This window comes from Ichthyophthirius multifiliis (assembly GCF_000220395.1).
Source record: "Ichthyophthirius multifiliis unplaced genomic scaffold scaff_1120509251392, whole genome shotgun sequence".
Lineage (NCBI taxonomy): Eukaryota > Ciliophora > Oligohymenophorea > Hymenostomatida > Ichthyophthirius > Ichthyophthirius multifiliis.
The window spans coordinates 88,021-106,284 of record NW_004085918.1 but is presented as its reverse complement, the minus strand read 5'-3'; the positions used below and the strand labels follow the sequence as shown (position 1 = coordinate 106,284).

Genomic DNA, 18,264 nt, shown 5'->3' with positions numbered 1-18,264 from the left:
AGAAATAATAGAATATATATTGAATTTAATTGTACAAATTTATTGAAATTATATACATACTGATAATATAATTGATATAAATAATTAAAATAAATCAAACAATCGAATGTTAAATAATTATACACATTAATTAAAAATAATATGTAATTTTATGATTAATAGTTAATAATAAAAAATAAAAAAAAATATTTTTTTAGTAAAGGGCATATTAATTAGAGTATTTTAATGGTTAATAATTTGGTTTTAATAAATTAATTAGATCAAATTATTTTTAAAAATAACGAAACAAATACAAAATAATATTCTCTAATTAAAAGCAAGTGAAGTTATATAAAAAATATATTTTATAATGTTACCTAAATTTTAAAAGGAATAAAAATTAAAAAATTTTAATAAATTAATTTATTTAATTTAATAAATAGAATGTTAAAACATAAGATTCGAGTCTTAAATTAAAGTAACTTTTATAAATAAAAATATAATTTAGATTAATATAGCATAAATCTATAAGAATAGGAATAGCTACTTTACTTAGATAAAGATGATTTATAATATAATTTAAGATTTTCAGTATATAATTTTAAACTTATAGTTATCAATAAAATTACTAATCTATAAAGAACTTTAAAACATTTATTATATTAAAAATTTTTTCCACAAAAATTATTAGACAACTTAAAAAACTAAAAATTATCAAATATAAATTATAATTTATATAAAAATAAATTATTAAATTTAAACTAATTTTTTATTATTAAATTAAAATTATAATATAATAGAAACATTTAATAATTTTATATAAATAATAATAAAAGAATTATATGTGTATTGTGTATATTTTTTTAAAAAATCATTTAATATTTTAATTTACTAAATTATAAAAAATTTTTCTAAAATTAAAAAAAAAATTGTAATTAAATAATTAATATAAAAATCACCTACTTTAGATGTATTTCTACTTTAATCAATACAATGTCCCAAAGTATTATTAATCTAAGGGGATATTATCTTAAATTATTTAATTCAGTGTTCTTTGCCTTGGATTTTAAGGTAAGAATCCAATAATATGTTTTTCTTTAATATATTCAGTTGTTTTAGGACCAATTAAAGGCAAGTGCCTAAGTGATAAATTATTGCTACCAAAATAATCTTTTTTTTATCATATTTAAATTAAAAGTGTCATTAGGATTATTATTATTTTCTAATTTTTTTTATTATAATGATTTAATTTAAATTGATTGTTTTTGAATAATGTTTTTTCTAGTTTCAGAGTCTAATACTTTTGTTGTTTAGATAATTTCTTGAGCTCCTTTGTGTATCTGAATGATTATTTTTATTTGGTGTTTTATGTAACTAATATTTTAATTTATCCATTTTTTAATATTTACACTAATACTTTAAACTCTTTTATCTGTTCTATATGCATTATGGAAATTTTAGTAACTTAAATATGTGTTATTATTTAGGCTTAAAGCTAATTTTTTTCCTTATTTTTTATATTTTAAAAATTTAAAATCTTTTTACGAATAAATGTAACTATTATATTCTATTTTTTGTCATTATTTTGGATATTTATAATTATAAATTTGAGCTTCTTTGAGTCTGAGATAGAGGGACACTAAATTCAATTCCTTTTTTTTCTTTATTATTTTCTTATAAACGAACTCCGGAATTCATTTTAAAATATTAGAAATTATCTACAATTTCTTGCCTTGAAAAATAAGTGATATTTTCTGACTTCTCATCTACTAAACTTAATGCCTTATTTTTTTAAAAACTGTTTTTTATACTATTGGAGGTTTATTCTTGGTTAAAACATCAATTCCTTATAGTTTACTTGATAATTAAAAGGTGGTAATTTATTCATATTTACAGGCTTATAAATAATAAATTTTCAATCATAATCATATGTGTATGTTATTTTTTAAGTCTGTTTATTTGTAGCGAATTTTTTATTCCTTTACTTCTTATTGTGGCAATTGTTTAGCTATTTATTTTTCTTTCTTTGCTTAATTTTCTCTTTCCTTTAAATACCTTAATTGCGCTTCTTCACAATCTATTATTCGGTCGATACCCAAATCAATAATTTTTCCAATCTCATTTTTTAATTTTTTGATAGACTCTAAATTTATTAATTAATTTTTTATTTAATGTTTCTGTATTTTAAAAATATCTGATTAGCTTTTTAATTTAGATTTTTCTTAAGGAGATTATTAATATGATTATACTTCAAATTTTATGCAAGAAAAATTTCCATGTTTCTTAAAAAAAAAGGAAGGTTAATTCTCTTTATTAAAACATTTGATAAATTATCGTATCTGATAAATTCTTACGTTTGTTATGTAAATATTAAATTAAATATTTTTTCGAATGTATAAAAGCTTCTTTTTGTATATAAAAAATGATTATATAACAATTATAAAGATATTTTATAGATTTGTTCTAGAATTTAAAATGAAAATAAGCAAAATGAAATAATAATTTTGATGTTGCAAAATCTTTATTTTATGATTTAATAAATGAATATTTTTATAATTTAAAAATAATAGTATAGTAATATTTAAATTTAATATATTTTTAAGAATTATTTTAAAGAATAAAGTAAAATTTTGTTTTTCTTTTAAAAATATTAAATTATGGTTGTCCGTAAAAATAAATTATATATAAAAAAAAAAAAATATATATAAAATAAAAATTTTTATAATCAATTATTTTATATAATTTATGAATAATATTTATTATTTAAAAATAAATTATAGATAAAATATTTTTGTATTTATAATTATAATGATTAAATAATTAATTATAAAAATTATTAAAGAAAAATAAAATTATTAAAAATAAGAAATTTGATGTTAATAATAATTGAAAAATAGATAAAAATAATATATTTAAGTAAAAATTAGATTAAAAAAATATTGAAATAAGGAATTTTATTATTTATAAATTTTGATATTTAAAAAAAAAATTAATTTTATATTTAAAAAATTAATTTTATATTATAAAAATTAATACGTATATAGCAAAAAAATAAAAAAAAGATACAATTTTAATAATGCAAAATAATTTGTAAATATTTATTTATATATTTTATATATAAATTTTTAAAAATATTTATATATTTATATATATTTATATTTATATTTATATTTTTTTTATTTTGTTAATTTATCCATTTAATAATAATTAATTATTAAAAAAAAATGCACTTAGATAAAAATCTTGAAAATATAGTTAACAGAGAAGCATCTTTACCTAAATCAAATGCTTAGTTTCTAGATGAATAGAGTCATGATCGAAGTTAAGATTAAAAATTTAAAAAGAATCCCCCTAGGAAATAGATATCAAAATTTGTTAATCCAGTAACATTAGTTAAACAAGAGAATTAAAAATTAAAAACGGTACATTCAGAATAAAGTAATTCTAATTTAATATAAGTAAAATATGGAAATCGTTAAAAAGTTATAATATTATCATCTATAGGAATTCTTATAGCTATAGGATTAATTTTAGGAGGATTAGCGATTGGAGGAATGTTTTCTCCACAATCAATAGTAGAAAAGATGAATTATAATAAGTAAGTTAAACTTCCTGAATCATATGTGAAATTTGAATAATAAATTAATATAGGTTAAGAAATGAATATTGTATAATTAATTTAGGTCCCTTTATCTTAAAAACATTATGAATATAAGTTGGAAAATGAATAAATTACTACTACTGGGGACGGAAAAGTTAATTCTAAAAAATCTATTATTACACATTCTTTCAGTCTTTTATGTTATCAAATATCTAATACTGAATTTAATATGTTTTTGTATTTTACATCTACTATTATTTCTGAAAATGATTAAGTATAATCTACATTAACCGGTTATCCTGCTATATTAGAGAAAGAAAAAGCAAATAATATAAGAAATATAGAAGATAATGTATAATAATCTTCAAAAACATAGGATGATACTTCTACATAAGTAAATGAATATGCACCTTTAACTCCATAAGAAATTAAATTATTGTTAGAAAAAGGAATTAGTGAAGAATAATTTAATTTTAGTAAATATCCTATTATTCGTTTTACATTAAGTAAATAAGGAGAGATAAAAAAAATATACGAACCAATAAACTTAAGAAATGATTTATAATAAATCTACTTAAATATTATTGAATAGCTTTCTCCTTTATTGCGTATAGATTTATACAATATCGTCGAAACAGACAAGGAAACAGGTAAAAAACGTATTTTGAAAAATGCAAGTGAATCTTATAAATATAGAAATTTAAATAATGTAGAAGTAACTCCATAACATGAAGCTGAAATTTAGGAGGATGGAAAAGGAATTTTAAAATCCACAGAACCTGAAGTAAGTGAAAATGGAAATTAGAAAGGAGAATATACTCAAGAATGTATTATAGAAAACGGATCATTATTAAGAAGTTCTGTAAGTTCAAAATTTACTGTAAAAGGAAATTAAGATGATAGCACTTCAATGTTTAAGCAAATTGACAATATTTCTGCTGTTATTATTTAATATATAGATTGGGATCATAATATAGAAGAAGCTTTTATTTAAAATTTGGTTTAAATATAATAGAAAATGAGCTACTTTATAATGACTAAATAATAAGCTTTGGCTAAAAAAGCGAAACAACACTTAAAGCCTAAAGAAAATCCTAGTTCAGTTATTTCTGATGATAATCAAGAAAGGGTTTTGGTTGGAATAGATGAAAATAGAAATTTAGTGTTTGAAGATTAACCGAAAAATGATGATAATTTTTAAGAGCCTAAACCTATGGGAGAAGTTATTTAATAAAGCATTTTTAGAAAAAACTTTGAATCAATAGAATTCGGAGCCGATATTAGATCTGAATGTATTGAATCTGGATTTTATAGCTCTGAAGATGTTTGTACTGTCGGATTATATGGATATTTTAATGGATCTATAACAAAAATTATTGAAAGATAAACTAAAATAAATGTTTCAAGATTACTTAAACTTAATTGGTACATTTAATATGTCCTTGTAGAAAAAATGGGATCAGTAGAAAATTATGTTAATTAAAAATTAGATAGAATAGTTTAAAAGGTAAACGGTGTTTTAGATTAATTAGAACTTCTTCTTGATATTAATAAAAACCCTGCTTTAAAGGTTATTAATGATGCAATATAAAATGATTAATTTGAAATTATGGATTCTATTAATAAGTTTGAACAAAAAATTAATAAATCAATAAAAAGTATTAATTGCTTTGTAAAAGACCCTTTAGGATTTTTTAAAGAAAAAGTTTTTGCTTTTTTGAATAAAAAAGGAATCTAAATAGAAGATCAAATAAAAAATATATAGAATTTTTTTAAAGATAAAATAAAAAGAATAAAAGATTTTTTAGTAAAAAACCGTGTAGAAGGAATTTCAACAAAAATAAAAGAAAAAATCCAGCTTTTTATTCAAAATTATTAACTTATTATAACCTAAGTACTAGATGAACCTATAAAATAATTATTACATAATACAGAATCTTTTATTTTATAAAAAGCAAACGAATTATTTACAAATACATAAGATACAGATAAATAAGTAGATAAATATACAGAGGAATTAATTGAAAAATCTGAAGATAAATTAGTAGAAACAAAAGAATCTATCTAAAAGAAATCAACGATTACAAAGCAAATGAAAAAAATGCTTTCAACATCTTTTTTAGTGGATAAATTAAAGGAATTTATAAAATCTATAATTAAAAAGATAACATCTTAATATAAAATAACTGATCTTCTTTAAAAAGGTTTATAAAATGCTATAAGTTTTGGTAAAGACTTCATTTTAAGTGAACTTTAAAATATAAGTACGAAGAACGAAGGACTTTAATCTTAAGAACTTGATAAAATTTTATAAGAAGCAAATGAAGTTGTCGATTATAGTTATGATTTTTTTTCAGGAATTAGAGATTTGAAAAAAGATATAAATAATATAGTATAGTCATTAAAAAAATTACAAAAAAAAGAAATACTTGATAATGTAAAATCATTTACATCAAAATTGGTTAGTTATCCGAAAGAAGTTGCTAAAACTTTAAAAGAAAAAGGCTTGTCAGTTTTAAATAAAATAAAAGCAATGGGTTTAAATATAAAAAAAAATATATTTGATTGGAAAGACGAGCTTGTTTAATTATCCAAAGATTTATGGGACGAGATAAAGAATACTTTCGAAGAAATAAAAAATTTCGCAACTAAACCTAAATTTCCTCCTAATGACCCTAGTTATTATAAAGAACCAATATTTACTTAAGTGTTATAAGTAATTGATTCATTAAAAAGTGTAAGTAATTTGAAATTTACATAAGTAATTTCTATTTTTGATAGACTAAAACTTTTTCCTAGTTAATTTATGGCTTTTGTTGAATAAATTAAAGAAATGGGATTATCTACTTTTAAATATTGGGATAGAGTTAAATTAGCATTTAATAATGTGAAAATGGAAGGATAAATTTTGTGGACTAATATAAAAAGTAGAGCTGACTAAGCTAAAAATTTTTTTGAGAATCAATTTAAAAAGAAAATTGTTTCTTCATCTGAAAAAAAAGGAAGACTATTATTTTAAGAAACTTAAAGGTAACTTGATGGAAGTATTGATATTAATAATTTGGAATTCGCAACTGTTTTTGGATAAGTTTAAGATGTAGCAGATAACTTTTAAACTGAAGGGCTTACTGAAGTACTTAATAATGTAAGTGATTTTAAAAGTCAAGTTGAACAATAAACTGAAAATTCAGGAGGATTAATCTAAAGATTAATAAAATAAATTGTTAGCAAATTGGAATTCTCAAAGTCATTTCCTTCATAAACACGTAAAATTCCAGTAGATTATGCATATACATATAGTGGAAAAATTGCAAAATTCAAACTGGTTTTAAATGCTTAATGGGAAGTCACATTTAACACCGGAATATAATTTAAAAATGGCTTATTAGATTTCAAAGCTGGAATAAATACTAAAGTAAGTGTAAATGGTAATATTTCTTTTGGTATTTCAATAGGAGAAGTAGGTGGAACAGCAGAAGGAACATTTTTAAATACATAAGTATAGATTGGCTTAGGACTAAAAGTTTTGGAAAAATTTGCTGGTTAAGTTTACATTGATGGCAATTTTAGCCCTTATGCATTTAAAATAGGAGCATATTTAAATCTTAGTCTTTAAAAAGAAAACAAAGTTTGTGGGAAAAATAATAAACGTTATTTAGGAACTGCTAAAAAAAATAATGCAGGCAATGTAAATGTATAAGCTATAGGTTAGGCTGCTGATTTAGCTAAAAAAAATTAAAAAGTTGTTAGTTCCGTTAATAAAAATTCAAAAATGATTAATTCCGCTACTAATGCTGCAAAAGATAAAGCTATATAAGAGGCTAAAGGACTTGGTTCAGGTTCTATTACAAATGTTAAAAGTGCAGTTTAAGATATTGTAGGTGGTGATGAAACAACATTGGTAAAAAATGAATCTATTGATAATGCATAAAATCAATGTTAAGTTAATGTAGAGGCTGTACCTAAAAAAGATTATATTTTCGGACCATTTGAGTTTATAGGTGAAACATATAAAAAAAGATTACTTGATAAGTCATGGAATGGCTATAATTAATCTAAAGAAGGATAATGATGAGAATAAATTCATATTTAATTTTTAAATTGAAAAATTTCTTAATTAATATATTTTTATCTTAATAAGAAAAATTATATATATTAAATGAAAAATATTTATATTATATAAAAATAATAAAAATTTTTATTTTTATATTTTATTTATAATTTTATTTTTATATATTTAATTTTATTTTATACAAAATTTTATTTATTATTTAATAATATTTTTATATTTTTTTATTTTTTTTATGATAATTTGTTATTTATTTTTTTATTTAAAATTAAATTATATATATATATTTATTAATTAATTATTTATTTATTTATTTATTTATTTATTTTTTTATTTTTTATTTAATAATTATTTTTATCAAAAATATACAACAAAAATATTATATTAAATTTTTTATATCATTTTAAATAAAAAATTTTTTATATCAAAAATAAATTTTATTTTTTTATTTTTTTAAATTATTATTATATATATAGATTTTTATTTTAAAATATAAAAGCATAATATTTATATTTTTAATAAAAAATATACAATAAATATAATGATTTTCTAAATCCTTGATTAGTTGTTCCAAAATATTTCTATTTTATTAGGTGGTATGGAAGTTGATTAGATAAGACTTGCTGTTTCTTTAATAATGACCATTCCATTTGGGTTGATTTTTTACTTTATAAGAGGATTTTTTATTAGACATTTAATAGGAAGTGCTTTAGGTATATTTTTATAATATTTAGTATATCAAGATGGATTAATATTTTTATTATTCCAAACGGTATTTGTATACATAATAATTTTGATATTCTAAAGAAAATCTGCATTGATAGTATTTAGTTCAAGCCTTTTTTATTTAAGTTTACACCATTTATACAGACAATATGTAAAAATATAATATTAATAAAAATAAAATATTAAAATTTAAAAATAAAAAAGAATGATTATGGAGGTTGGAAAATGGATATAACAACGATATTAATGATGACAATGTGCAAATACACAAGCTTTGCGTGGTGTTATCAAGATGGTGACTAAAAGCTTTAAGATTAACTAAGTGAAGATTAAAAATTGAGAAAAATAGAGAAATTGCCCAATTTCTTTGAGTATTTTTCCTACATTCATTTCTTTGGTAGTGCTATATGTGGACCTACATTTGATTTCCATGAATATAAAATATATATGAGAACCTCATCTACAAAATCAATTTCTTTCCCATTAAAAAACAGTTTGAATTGGCTTTTATAAGGACTAGCATTTACTTTTACAATCATATTTTTATTACCGAAATTCCCATTAAAATATGTTTTGACAGAAGAATATAATTAATCTTCTATGCTTTTCAAGTTTTATTACTTTAATGTATGTATTACTTTAATTAGATTTAGATATTATGCTGGATGGTCCTTATCCTAAGCTGGATTAGCTTCTACAGGTATTACTTACAATACAAAAACACAATAATGGGATTAAATTATTTCTTGTAAAGCTTCTCATGAACTTACACATGATGTAAGATATAAAGTTGAATGTTGGAACACTTCTGTTTAAATTTGGTTAAAAAAATATGTCTATTTAAGAGTTTATCCATAAGATTAATTAAAAAGTAACGTTAATAAAAGTAACATAGCTTAATATATTACTAATATGGTTTCAGCTTTCTGGCATGGATTCTACCCTGGGTATTATTTATCATTCTTCTAATGGTCTTTAGTAATGAATTGTTCAAAATTGCTATTTAATGCTTCCAAAAATAAACCAGAGTTCTTTGATAAATTGGAAAAAACTTTAACTTCCCCAGTTTATTTTGCTATAAGATTCTGTATTACTCACTTTTCCTTGAACTGTTTTGGAATCGGTTTCTAATTGTTATCATTATACGATAATTATGCCTTTTATAAAACTCATTATTTTTCTGTTTTAATTGTTAACCTTTTAGTTATTGCGTTCTTTTCCGCCACTAAATGGGGATAGAAATCAAGTAAGCCAAAAGCTTAATGATTTGTTTTTTGTATTTTTTTGTTATTTAATTTTATTATTTTTAATTTCCTTATTTTTTCTTTATATTTTTAAATAATTATTATATCAAAATAACAAAAATAATTTTTTACACATATATATGCTTTAGAATAATATCTTTTATAAACAAATATATATTAGAATTACATTTTTACATAATTTTTTTTAAATTTAAAACATTTTATTGATATCATATTTCTTTTCTACAAAGGGGACACTTCCTGTTTTTCATTAACCAATTTCTGAGACATTTTTAATGGAAAAAATGCATACATTTTAGTATTTTTAGATTTTATAAATGACTATATTTTCTTAAACAAATTGAACATTATTATTCCTACTATAGTTAATTTTAATCATATTATATTATTTTTAAGTTATTAAATTATTATTAGGAAATCCCAATTTAATTCAATGTTTTATTAATAAATATAACATTACAATTTTTACCTTAGAATTAAATTGCTTCTTTTAAATTAAGCATGAAATTCTATTTATATTATAATTTAGCTTATTCTATATTATTTGTAATCTATATTTCTAATTCATTTTATTAATTATTATATATTATATTTTATGTTTGTTTTTTTCTTATAAATATGTATTTTTATACTAACTTAATTAATGCAAAAATCAAAAATTAAATACTAAATATATACAAAATTGCCTTATATGTAAAAAATTAAAAAAAGAATAATAAAAAGAATAATTAATTTAAAAGGAATAGTAATAAATAAATATAATATGAGTGATAAAATTATTATGGCTTCAATATGTTTGAATCAACGATTTTTGAATTTTAAATTTTAGGCTCATATTCTTATTATTATCTAAATTAATTTTTCTAAAATTATTATTATAGAGTTAAACAAATCTAATTTTCCAATTAATCATAATTATTTTATATAGAAGAATTATTTGAAGATCCAGAGGAATAATTACTATCAATATCATCATTAATTTTCATTAAAATAAAATTTTTAAATAAAATAAAATATATTATAATTATTATTTTATATATATAATAATTAATTTGTTTAAAATTTTTATATTTTCATGAATTAAAATATTAAAAAATATATATATAAACATATATTTTAATATTTAAAGTAATAGTTTATAATTAAAAAATAAAGATTTAGTAAACCAAAAAATTTTTTTAAATAAAAAAAAAATGTTATAAACAAATAAAAAAAATTAAGAAAAAAAAAATATCCATATAATAAAAATTGAATAAAAAAAAAAAAATTATTAAAAAATTAATTTATTATTAATAAATAATATATAACAATATTATTAACATTAATTTATTTATCTAATAAAATTTATTTTAAAAATCTATATTATTATTAAAAATAATATTTTAAAAAATATTATTATAAAATAGTATCATCTTTTAATAAAAAAAATAAATATTAAATATAATATATTTTTATTTAAAAAGTAAAGTTATAAATTATTAAAAAAAATAATATAAAAAAAATATTAATTATAATATTAAAATAGAAAAAACAATAAAATAAGAAAATTATTTTAAAATAAAATTTCAATATAAATAAATAAATAGATATATAAATAAAAAATATATATATAAATAATTAAATAAATCAATAAATAAATTAATAAATTTATGAATTTATAAATGGATAAATGAATAATTTATTAAAAAAAATAGTAATAAATAAACATATAATTAATTATCAAATACATATTTATAAATTATTTTAATTTTTATTACTCATAAATTAAAATCTTTTTATTTTTTATAATATACTTTTATTTTATTTTTTTACTTTTTTATTTTTTTTATTTTTTTCTTTTATTTATATTTATTTATTATTGCAATATAATTTTGTTTTGAAATATTTTATTATAATTTTTTTCTTTCATTTTTATATTTTTTTATTTTTATTAATTAAAATAAATTTATTTTTTATTTTACATATAAAATAAAGATTTAATAATTTTATATATTGTATATTATATTTTTATTTTTACTTTAAATAAAATGAATTTTATTTTTATCATTTTTTTTAAATTATCAAATGTATATTTTTTTTTATTTTTTTTTTATTATTATCAAATATTTTCAATTAAATGTACAAATTCTTTGTACAATTCATCAATTTAATTTTAATATTACTAATACTCTTAGTTTTTATACTTAAAAATGTTTTCTACTTTGTTTTCTTATTTGAAAATAAATAAATTTATTTAAAATTATAAATATATTAATATAACTTATTTTTTTATGTTAAATATGTATTTCATCTTGAATATAATTTGCCCATTTCTTTTTAAATTAAATCCATAATTAGAAATGTTAAAACAATAATTAAAATAATTAATAAAAACTTTAATAATTAATGGCCAAAATTTAATTTTTATCCAAAATACTTACTGAATAACAACCCAAACCGTAATTATGTAAATCATATTCTACTGACATACTTAGAAATTTTAATCTTTAGGTTTATAAATTAATGCTATTGCAAAAGTTAGCATTATCCCATTTATTGAAAGAATGTTCAATAAAATTTAAACAATCATAAGCATTTATTGCTAATTATTTCCAATATTCAATTTAATATTCTTAATTTATATTCTATTTTTCTACAAAGCTATTTGTACTTTTTTAAGTAAAGTTTTATAATATATTTGAATGCGAAAAACCTTCATTTATACATAAAGTTATTCCGTAAAGTATATTTTAATAATGCATTTCTACTTGAAGAACAAATAAATTATATCCATAAGGAGTTTTCTATAATAAATAAATATATTCTATTTTATTAAATAAAAAATACATTTTAATCTTATGATGTTTTTCTGTTTAAAAACAATTAGTCCTGTTCAATTTTATAAGGCGTTTAAGAAGGAGTTAATATTGAAATATAAGCATGAATATTATCTCCAATTATAGTATGATCAATTATTTATGAAAACTTTTTCTCGAATTTCGATACAGGATGGAATACTTAAGAAATTTGAAGTCTTGATTTAAATAAATTTATAGTGTAATGAGTTAGATTTTATAAAATTTTATCATATAATTAAGGCGATTCTTAATAAAAAGCATATGATTCTGCAAAAAATACTGACAACAAATCTATTATTTATTCCATTTCTTCTGTAAACTTTTTTTATTTTTAAAAAAAACATTTAATTTAATTTTTTTACTGCTAAAGAAAGCTTTTCATATTCCATTTAATTTATTTAAAATGAATTTTAATTTTATTTAAAAACTATTACTTAAGGTATTTATAAAATTTTCAAAATTCTCTTACTATAAACTTTTACAAACTAAAGAGTATTAAATGTATTTTAAATTTATGTAGTTAGTTATAGACAATACTCTTTAAAAAAAGCTAATGTTTAACACCAAAAAGAATGTATAATATTTCTTTCACCGTTTTGAAGATAAAAAAGTTCACTTTCAATATTTTTGTATAAATTGCTGCTACAGATTAAAGAAATTATATTAATTCCATTAAGCAAATCTGCTCCTTATTCAGATGTTTAAGCTAGCTTTTTGAGGAAATAATTTATACTTATGAATATTTATGCAGTTTATATCTCAAGAATAAAATAAATATAATTAAAATAAATTAAAAAATTACTTTTTATTAATAAATTTTAAATGCTATAGTTTCTAAATGCTTAGGATTTGTTTTAAAGGCTTATATAATAGCATTTGGCTAAATAATTAGCAATGAAGTTAAACAGGAAACAAGTATAGGCAATCCATCAATATCTTATTTAAACAAGATCATAAGAATTTCAATTAATTCATAAACAAATTTAGATAATTGTTAACTAAATGATAAATGCACTTAGTTTATAATCATAACTTCGATTATTTATAATTAATAAAAAAGAACCTAATGTTAAAAAATATAGTAAAATAATAAAATTATATATATTTACCTATAAAATTTCACATAAAAGTGCTTATGATTAAAATTAAGTGTATTTATTAAGAATGAGGCAAATTAGTTTAAATTAATCTTCAACTTCATTAAAATGGAAAGTGTCTTAAATATTATTCTAGAATTATTTATCTTTTTTCTTTTAGTTGTATTCTAAATCTTGCAAATGTCTCAAAGCATTCTAAATATGGAAAATTAGTTAAATTTTTCTCTCAAAAAGTTCCCCTACAATTTACAAATTATTAACATCCCAAACTATTTGTTTTAATAAATCACTCAAAAAGCTCATAAAAGAGGGAATACATTTTTTTCCTTCTCCTTATTCAAATACTTAAGTAAATCCACTCACAAATTCCATTTCATGGTTTGGATATAATAATCCTAATTGCTCTTTTGCAGTAATAATTTTCTGTTATTAAAGTTCTTTTATTGTAAAGCTCGGATAAATACTACTTATTGTACTCATAGCATGTCCTTCATTTCCAGCAGATAAAACAAGACAAAATAAGCGAATCCAGGAATCGTATAAATCTAAGCTTATATCTCTGATAGAAAAAATTAAATTTTAAGATCTTATTTAAATACTTTTAGCCAAAATTTAAAATCCTCTTTCAAAATATGATTGTTTTTATAAATTCGGATGATCAAGTTCTGTAAAATTTTCATTTACTTAATCTAATAAATAATATTGACCATATCCAAATATATTTATATTTAATAAATTATAAAATGGTTGTTCGAAAATAGTCTTTTTTGTTTATTATATTCGAACTTCTTAATCCATCGTATCTTAATTTTAAACTGTTTAGTATATATATTTGCAATTATGTTATTAATTGTAAAAAACAAATTCTTTTAAGTTATTAATTATTTCAATTCTTTTTTATATTTAAAATATTAATAATAGTTTTTTTATTGTTTCTTACGTTTTTTAATAGTTAAATATTTGCTTCAAACTCTCTAAAATAAAATTATGCTTTTAAACAAGGAATTATCTACTCATTAGCTCTAGTAATGTTTGGAAAGTACTTGCACAAACCATTTAAATATATAATTCTTGGTTTCTACTTTATTCCTTAAATAGTTTTATTAACTTTGTTTTTTAGAAGTTGGAAATAGTTATGTTACTTTAGTCGAATTCAGATTCTATTTAATTAAATCTATTTTAAATTAATCTGTTTATTTCATTAGGAACGAATTTATTTATGACTAGTTTTGTTATTTTTTCAAATAAATCTGAATTATTGTTTCTAAAGTCTTAACAAAAATTGCTGTATTAAAATTCATTTTTAAATATTTCAGATAATAGTATTAAATACTATTTTTAATAAAAAAATAAATAAAATTATTATAATATTTTTTTTACTTTGTTCATTAAAATTGTATTTTAATTACTTTACTCAAAAAACTACTTAATTATGCTTTTTAATTCGATATCTGTATTAGGCCCATTTATACTTTAAGGTTTTAAGATTTTATCAATAAAAGATTATTAAGTATATAAATTAGTTATCAAAAAATCAATAGCAGAAATTTAGTCATAAGAATTTTCAGATTATAACATTTTAAATAATTAATTGATGAAATAATATAAATTTTAGTTATATGATGACAAATTTAATGATTCTTAGTAATATTCAACATTTTTATTACTTAAATAATCAATAAGAAGAGGTTTTTTAATAAAAGGTTAAATATTCCAAATAAGCAAAATCTAATTCAGAATTCTCAAACAATATGAATTTATAGAATTATTACATTAATAAGGATTTACAGAAAAGCAATTTCTAATAGAATTAAAGTCTATTTTATCGATATGTTCATCATTAAGTTCAATAAATTACTAATTCAAAATATTAAAAATACTATAGGAAAAAGATTAATTCTTAAAATGCATTTCTTTTTAATTGAAATTAATATATGATGCTATAACGAATAGTATATTTGTTTTTGATATGAAGGATTTGCTTTTTTCCTAAAAAAATTATTGTTAATAATGGTATAAACATTCTAGCTTGCAAAAATTTCTTTCGAAAAATTCCAAGCAAGGAATATCATTTAATAACTTATATTTCTGAGCTAAATACTATTAAAATACGGATTATCTAAGCATTTATTTTTAATAAATAAGTTTCATTATTGTTTCTACTAATTTTAATGTATTCATAATTAAAAGTGTAAGGCTTTACTAATTTTTAATATCTTCGAATATTATTTCTTTTAATTTATTAGAAGAACTTTTACAATATGTAAGCCAAATTTTATTTTAGAAAGCATTAATTTAATTAATTTCTATTTTTTATAAAAAAATAATATGTAAATAAAAATTAATTTATTTTTTACTTGCGTTTTTCTAATTACTTGTAGTTTCTAATATATTAAGTATTAGTTCTTCAATTCTTACTTTTTTGAGTTAACTACATAAAAAAAACTTCAAGAAAATAAAATTATATGAGTTTTGCATTTGCTAATTATCATTTTCATTAATTAGAGTGATGTTTTTAATAAATCTTTGTAAACAAACATCAGTTATACTTATAATAAGTTAACCTAAATCAAAATAAATACAAATAATAAAAATTTAAAATACCTATTTTCCATTTATATTTTAAACTAATTAAACCATAGTTTTGTTCACAATCTATAACAAAACTTGCATAAAAGCTAAATAGATTTTCAAGTAAAGGTGATTCTGTTTCTTAAACTAATGTTTTTGATTATCTTATAAAGCAAGCTGGGAAAGCTCTTAATGGTTCTTCATAATTAATAAGGATATAATAGAGCATTTTTAGTAATTACTTTTTAAATTTTAGTTTTTTAATAATAAAGTTTATATCATCTTGTTAAGCTAATAATTTGAAAAAAAACTTAGTTATTGGTTAGCCATATTAAGCTTAATAATTTTAAAAAACATTTTATATTAAATGTTAATTAAAACTAATTATTACATTTATAGTTTTCAATGCTGAATTATAAAATTAGAATGAGTCTTTTGAATTTACTACTTAATAGTTAAGTAAAAAGCAATTTATTAAAGCCTATATTGTATTAGAAATTTCTATTTATTCAAAAGCTCTATTTTAGGTTAAATTAGTGTAGTCTTCATATGTTAAGATTGGATTAGAAATAAACGCATCTAATAAATTTATGCATGTATAATCAACTTATATTAATTTAAAAATAAGTTTAAGCTTAATAAGTAAGTAGCGGTTATCAAAAATATAATTTACACTTTATTATCTATATATATTATATAATTTTAATATTAAATAATTTTTTATTTTCTTTTACGCTTAATTAGTTTTTAAATCTATTTAATACCAATATTTTTGTGTTTAACCTTAGAAAATAATAACTTTTTCTGAAAATGGTTCACTTTGTGTATTGCAAGCTATTTTCATTAATTTATAAATCAAAACTTCATCAATTTTATTTTATTATGAAAAGAAAGTATTATATTCTGGTACATTTTCCATTTTCTCCCAAAATTCTTTAATTAAAATGCTATTTTTTTTCAAACATTCGATAAAAATTTAGGTAATATATTCATAGTTTTCTTCATTTTCATATTAAAATTCTACACATTAACAAATAATTAAATCTGCATATTTAAATAAGACTTCTTGATAAATATTTTTAAGAATACCCAAATTTTGATTTTATAACACTTTTTTAACAAAAGTAAAATACCTTTCAACACATTCGTTAAAATTATCTGTTAATTTTCCTTATTTTACAATTTTTAATAAATAAGTTAAAAGAATATACTTATCATTATCTTATTAAAACTAAGATAAGTTCAAATCTTTTTGTTCTTCTAAAAAGGAAATTATTTACACAATACAAGCATCTTATAATTAAATACTTAATTAATTGAGCTTATCTTTCTTTTTATTTAACCATACTTTAACATTTCCTCTATAATTGGTCTTAAATAAAATATCTAAGCAATGATTAATATTTATTTTATTAGGGCTCCAATTATAATTTAATAAGAAAGTTAACTACATTATTTAATAAATTTCTCTTTAAACCTAGACCTAAAACCTATCCATATCTTGCTAAGTTAACTGTTAAGGAATATTCATATAGTTTTCATATAAGAGTTTCTATAAATTTTCTTCAAACTTACTTTCTTAAAAAAAATCTTTTATTGTTTGATTGTGCTATTAGTTATCTTATTAACAAATGAGTATTCTTAAAGCTTAAATTAGGCAATTTCTTTGATAAAAGTATTATTTTTTCATAAATTAGGTGTTCAAGTTTTCTATAAATTTCGATTTATTTTAAATTATAACTTCCTTGCCACCATCATCAAACTTTAAACAATTTTAATCGTAAAAATATTGAATCGAAGGTTGTTTTGTATCGGGATCAAAAAAGTAATCAATATATTCTTTATTCGTTTGAAAGAATTAATCAATTTAATAGTATACTGATAAAGGATTTAAATCTAAATATAAAGCTATTTCTTCAATGAATAATACAATTATATATTAATATTTATATTCAGATAATTCTTTTATTGAAAATTTCAAAGGAGACTTTCCTTGTTTTGAATCATTCTTATATTCCTATTTTTAAAAATTTATTTAATATAATTATTTGAATATACCTCCCATTTTTTTTAATCTTTATGACTAATTTTATTTTTTTAGCTTAATAATCCAAATAAA

At 18.7% G+C, this 18,264-nt stretch overlaps 3 protein-coding genes across 3 annotated transcripts, besides 31 other annotated features; 2 read left to right on the top strand and 1 right to left on the bottom strand. All coding sequences in view use genetic code 6, as the record gives it.

The window, feature by feature from the left end:
* Positions 1-2,503: 2,503 nt before the first annotated feature.
* Positions 2,504-2,548: a microsatellite.
* A 99-nt stretch (positions 2,549-2,647) lies between these two features.
* Positions 2,648-2,696: a microsatellite.
* Positions 2,650-2,695: a microsatellite.
* A 250-nt stretch (positions 2,697-2,946) lies between the features above and the next one.
* Positions 2,947-2,995: a microsatellite.
* Positions 2,963-3,013: a microsatellite.
* Positions 3,014-3,073: 60 nt separating this feature from the next.
* Positions 3,074-3,152: a microsatellite.
* Positions 3,079-3,144: a microsatellite.
* Positions 3,111-3,152: a microsatellite.
* Positions 3,153-3,330: 178 nt separating this feature from the next.
* Positions 3,331-7,657, bottom strand: IMG5_194270 (hypothetical protein). Its single transcript, XM_004024967.1, has one exon. It carries the CDS (start codon positions 5,749-5,751, stop codon positions 3,769-3,771), a length of 1,983 nt encoding a protein of 660 aa, XP_004025016.1. The 5' UTR covers positions 5,752-7,657; the 3' UTR covers positions 3,331-3,768.
* Positions 5,724-5,763: a microsatellite.
* Positions 6,414-7,652, top strand: IMG5_194280 (hypothetical protein; the record flags this gene model as incomplete). Its single annotated transcript, XM_004024968.1, has 1 exon — positions 6,414-7,652. The coding sequence occupies one exon, from the start codon at positions 6,414-6,416 to the stop codon at positions 7,650-7,652; it is 1,239 nt and encodes a 412-aa protein (XP_004025017.1).
* Positions 7,658-7,702: 45 nt separating the features above from the next.
* Positions 7,703-7,756: a microsatellite.
* Positions 7,721-7,768: a microsatellite.
* Positions 7,769-7,774: 6 nt separating this feature from the next.
* Positions 7,775-7,830: a microsatellite.
* Positions 7,777-7,827: a microsatellite.
* Positions 7,777-7,830: a microsatellite.
* Positions 7,777-7,832: a microsatellite.
* Positions 7,788-7,880: a microsatellite.
* Positions 7,839-7,999: a microsatellite.
* Positions 7,934-7,993: a microsatellite.
* A 191-nt stretch (positions 8,000-8,190) lies between the features above and the next one.
* On the top strand, positions 8,191-9,641 carry IMG5_194260 (mboat family protein, putative; the record flags this gene model as incomplete). The annotated part of the gene is made up of 2 exons (XM_004024966.1): positions 8,191-8,526; positions 8,580-9,641. The coding sequence occupies 2 exons, from the start codon at positions 8,191-8,193 to the stop codon at positions 9,639-9,641; spliced, it is 1,398 nt and encodes a 465-aa protein (XP_004025015.1).
* Positions 8,528-8,561: a microsatellite.
* A 978-nt stretch (positions 9,642-10,619) lies between the features above and the next one.
* Positions 10,620-10,655: a microsatellite.
* A 324-nt stretch (positions 10,656-10,979) lies between these two features.
* Positions 10,980-11,043: a microsatellite.
* Positions 11,004-11,045: a microsatellite.
* A 154-nt stretch (positions 11,046-11,199) lies between these two features.
* Positions 11,200-11,278: a microsatellite.
* Positions 11,209-11,284: a microsatellite.
* Positions 11,211-11,287: a microsatellite.
* Positions 11,288-11,438: 151 nt separating this feature from the next.
* Positions 11,439-11,497: a microsatellite.
* Positions 11,498-11,555: 58 nt separating this feature from the next.
* Positions 11,556-11,613: a microsatellite.
* Positions 11,614-11,633: 20 nt separating this feature from the next.
* Positions 11,634-11,729: a microsatellite.
* Positions 11,730-11,849: 120 nt separating this feature from the next.
* Positions 11,850-11,892: a microsatellite.
* A 67-nt stretch (positions 11,893-11,959) lies between these two features.
* Positions 11,960-12,007: a microsatellite.
* Positions 12,008-16,834: 4,827 nt separating this feature from the next.
* Positions 16,835-16,865: a microsatellite.
* Between the last annotated feature and the right edge of the window lie 1,399 nt (positions 16,866-18,264).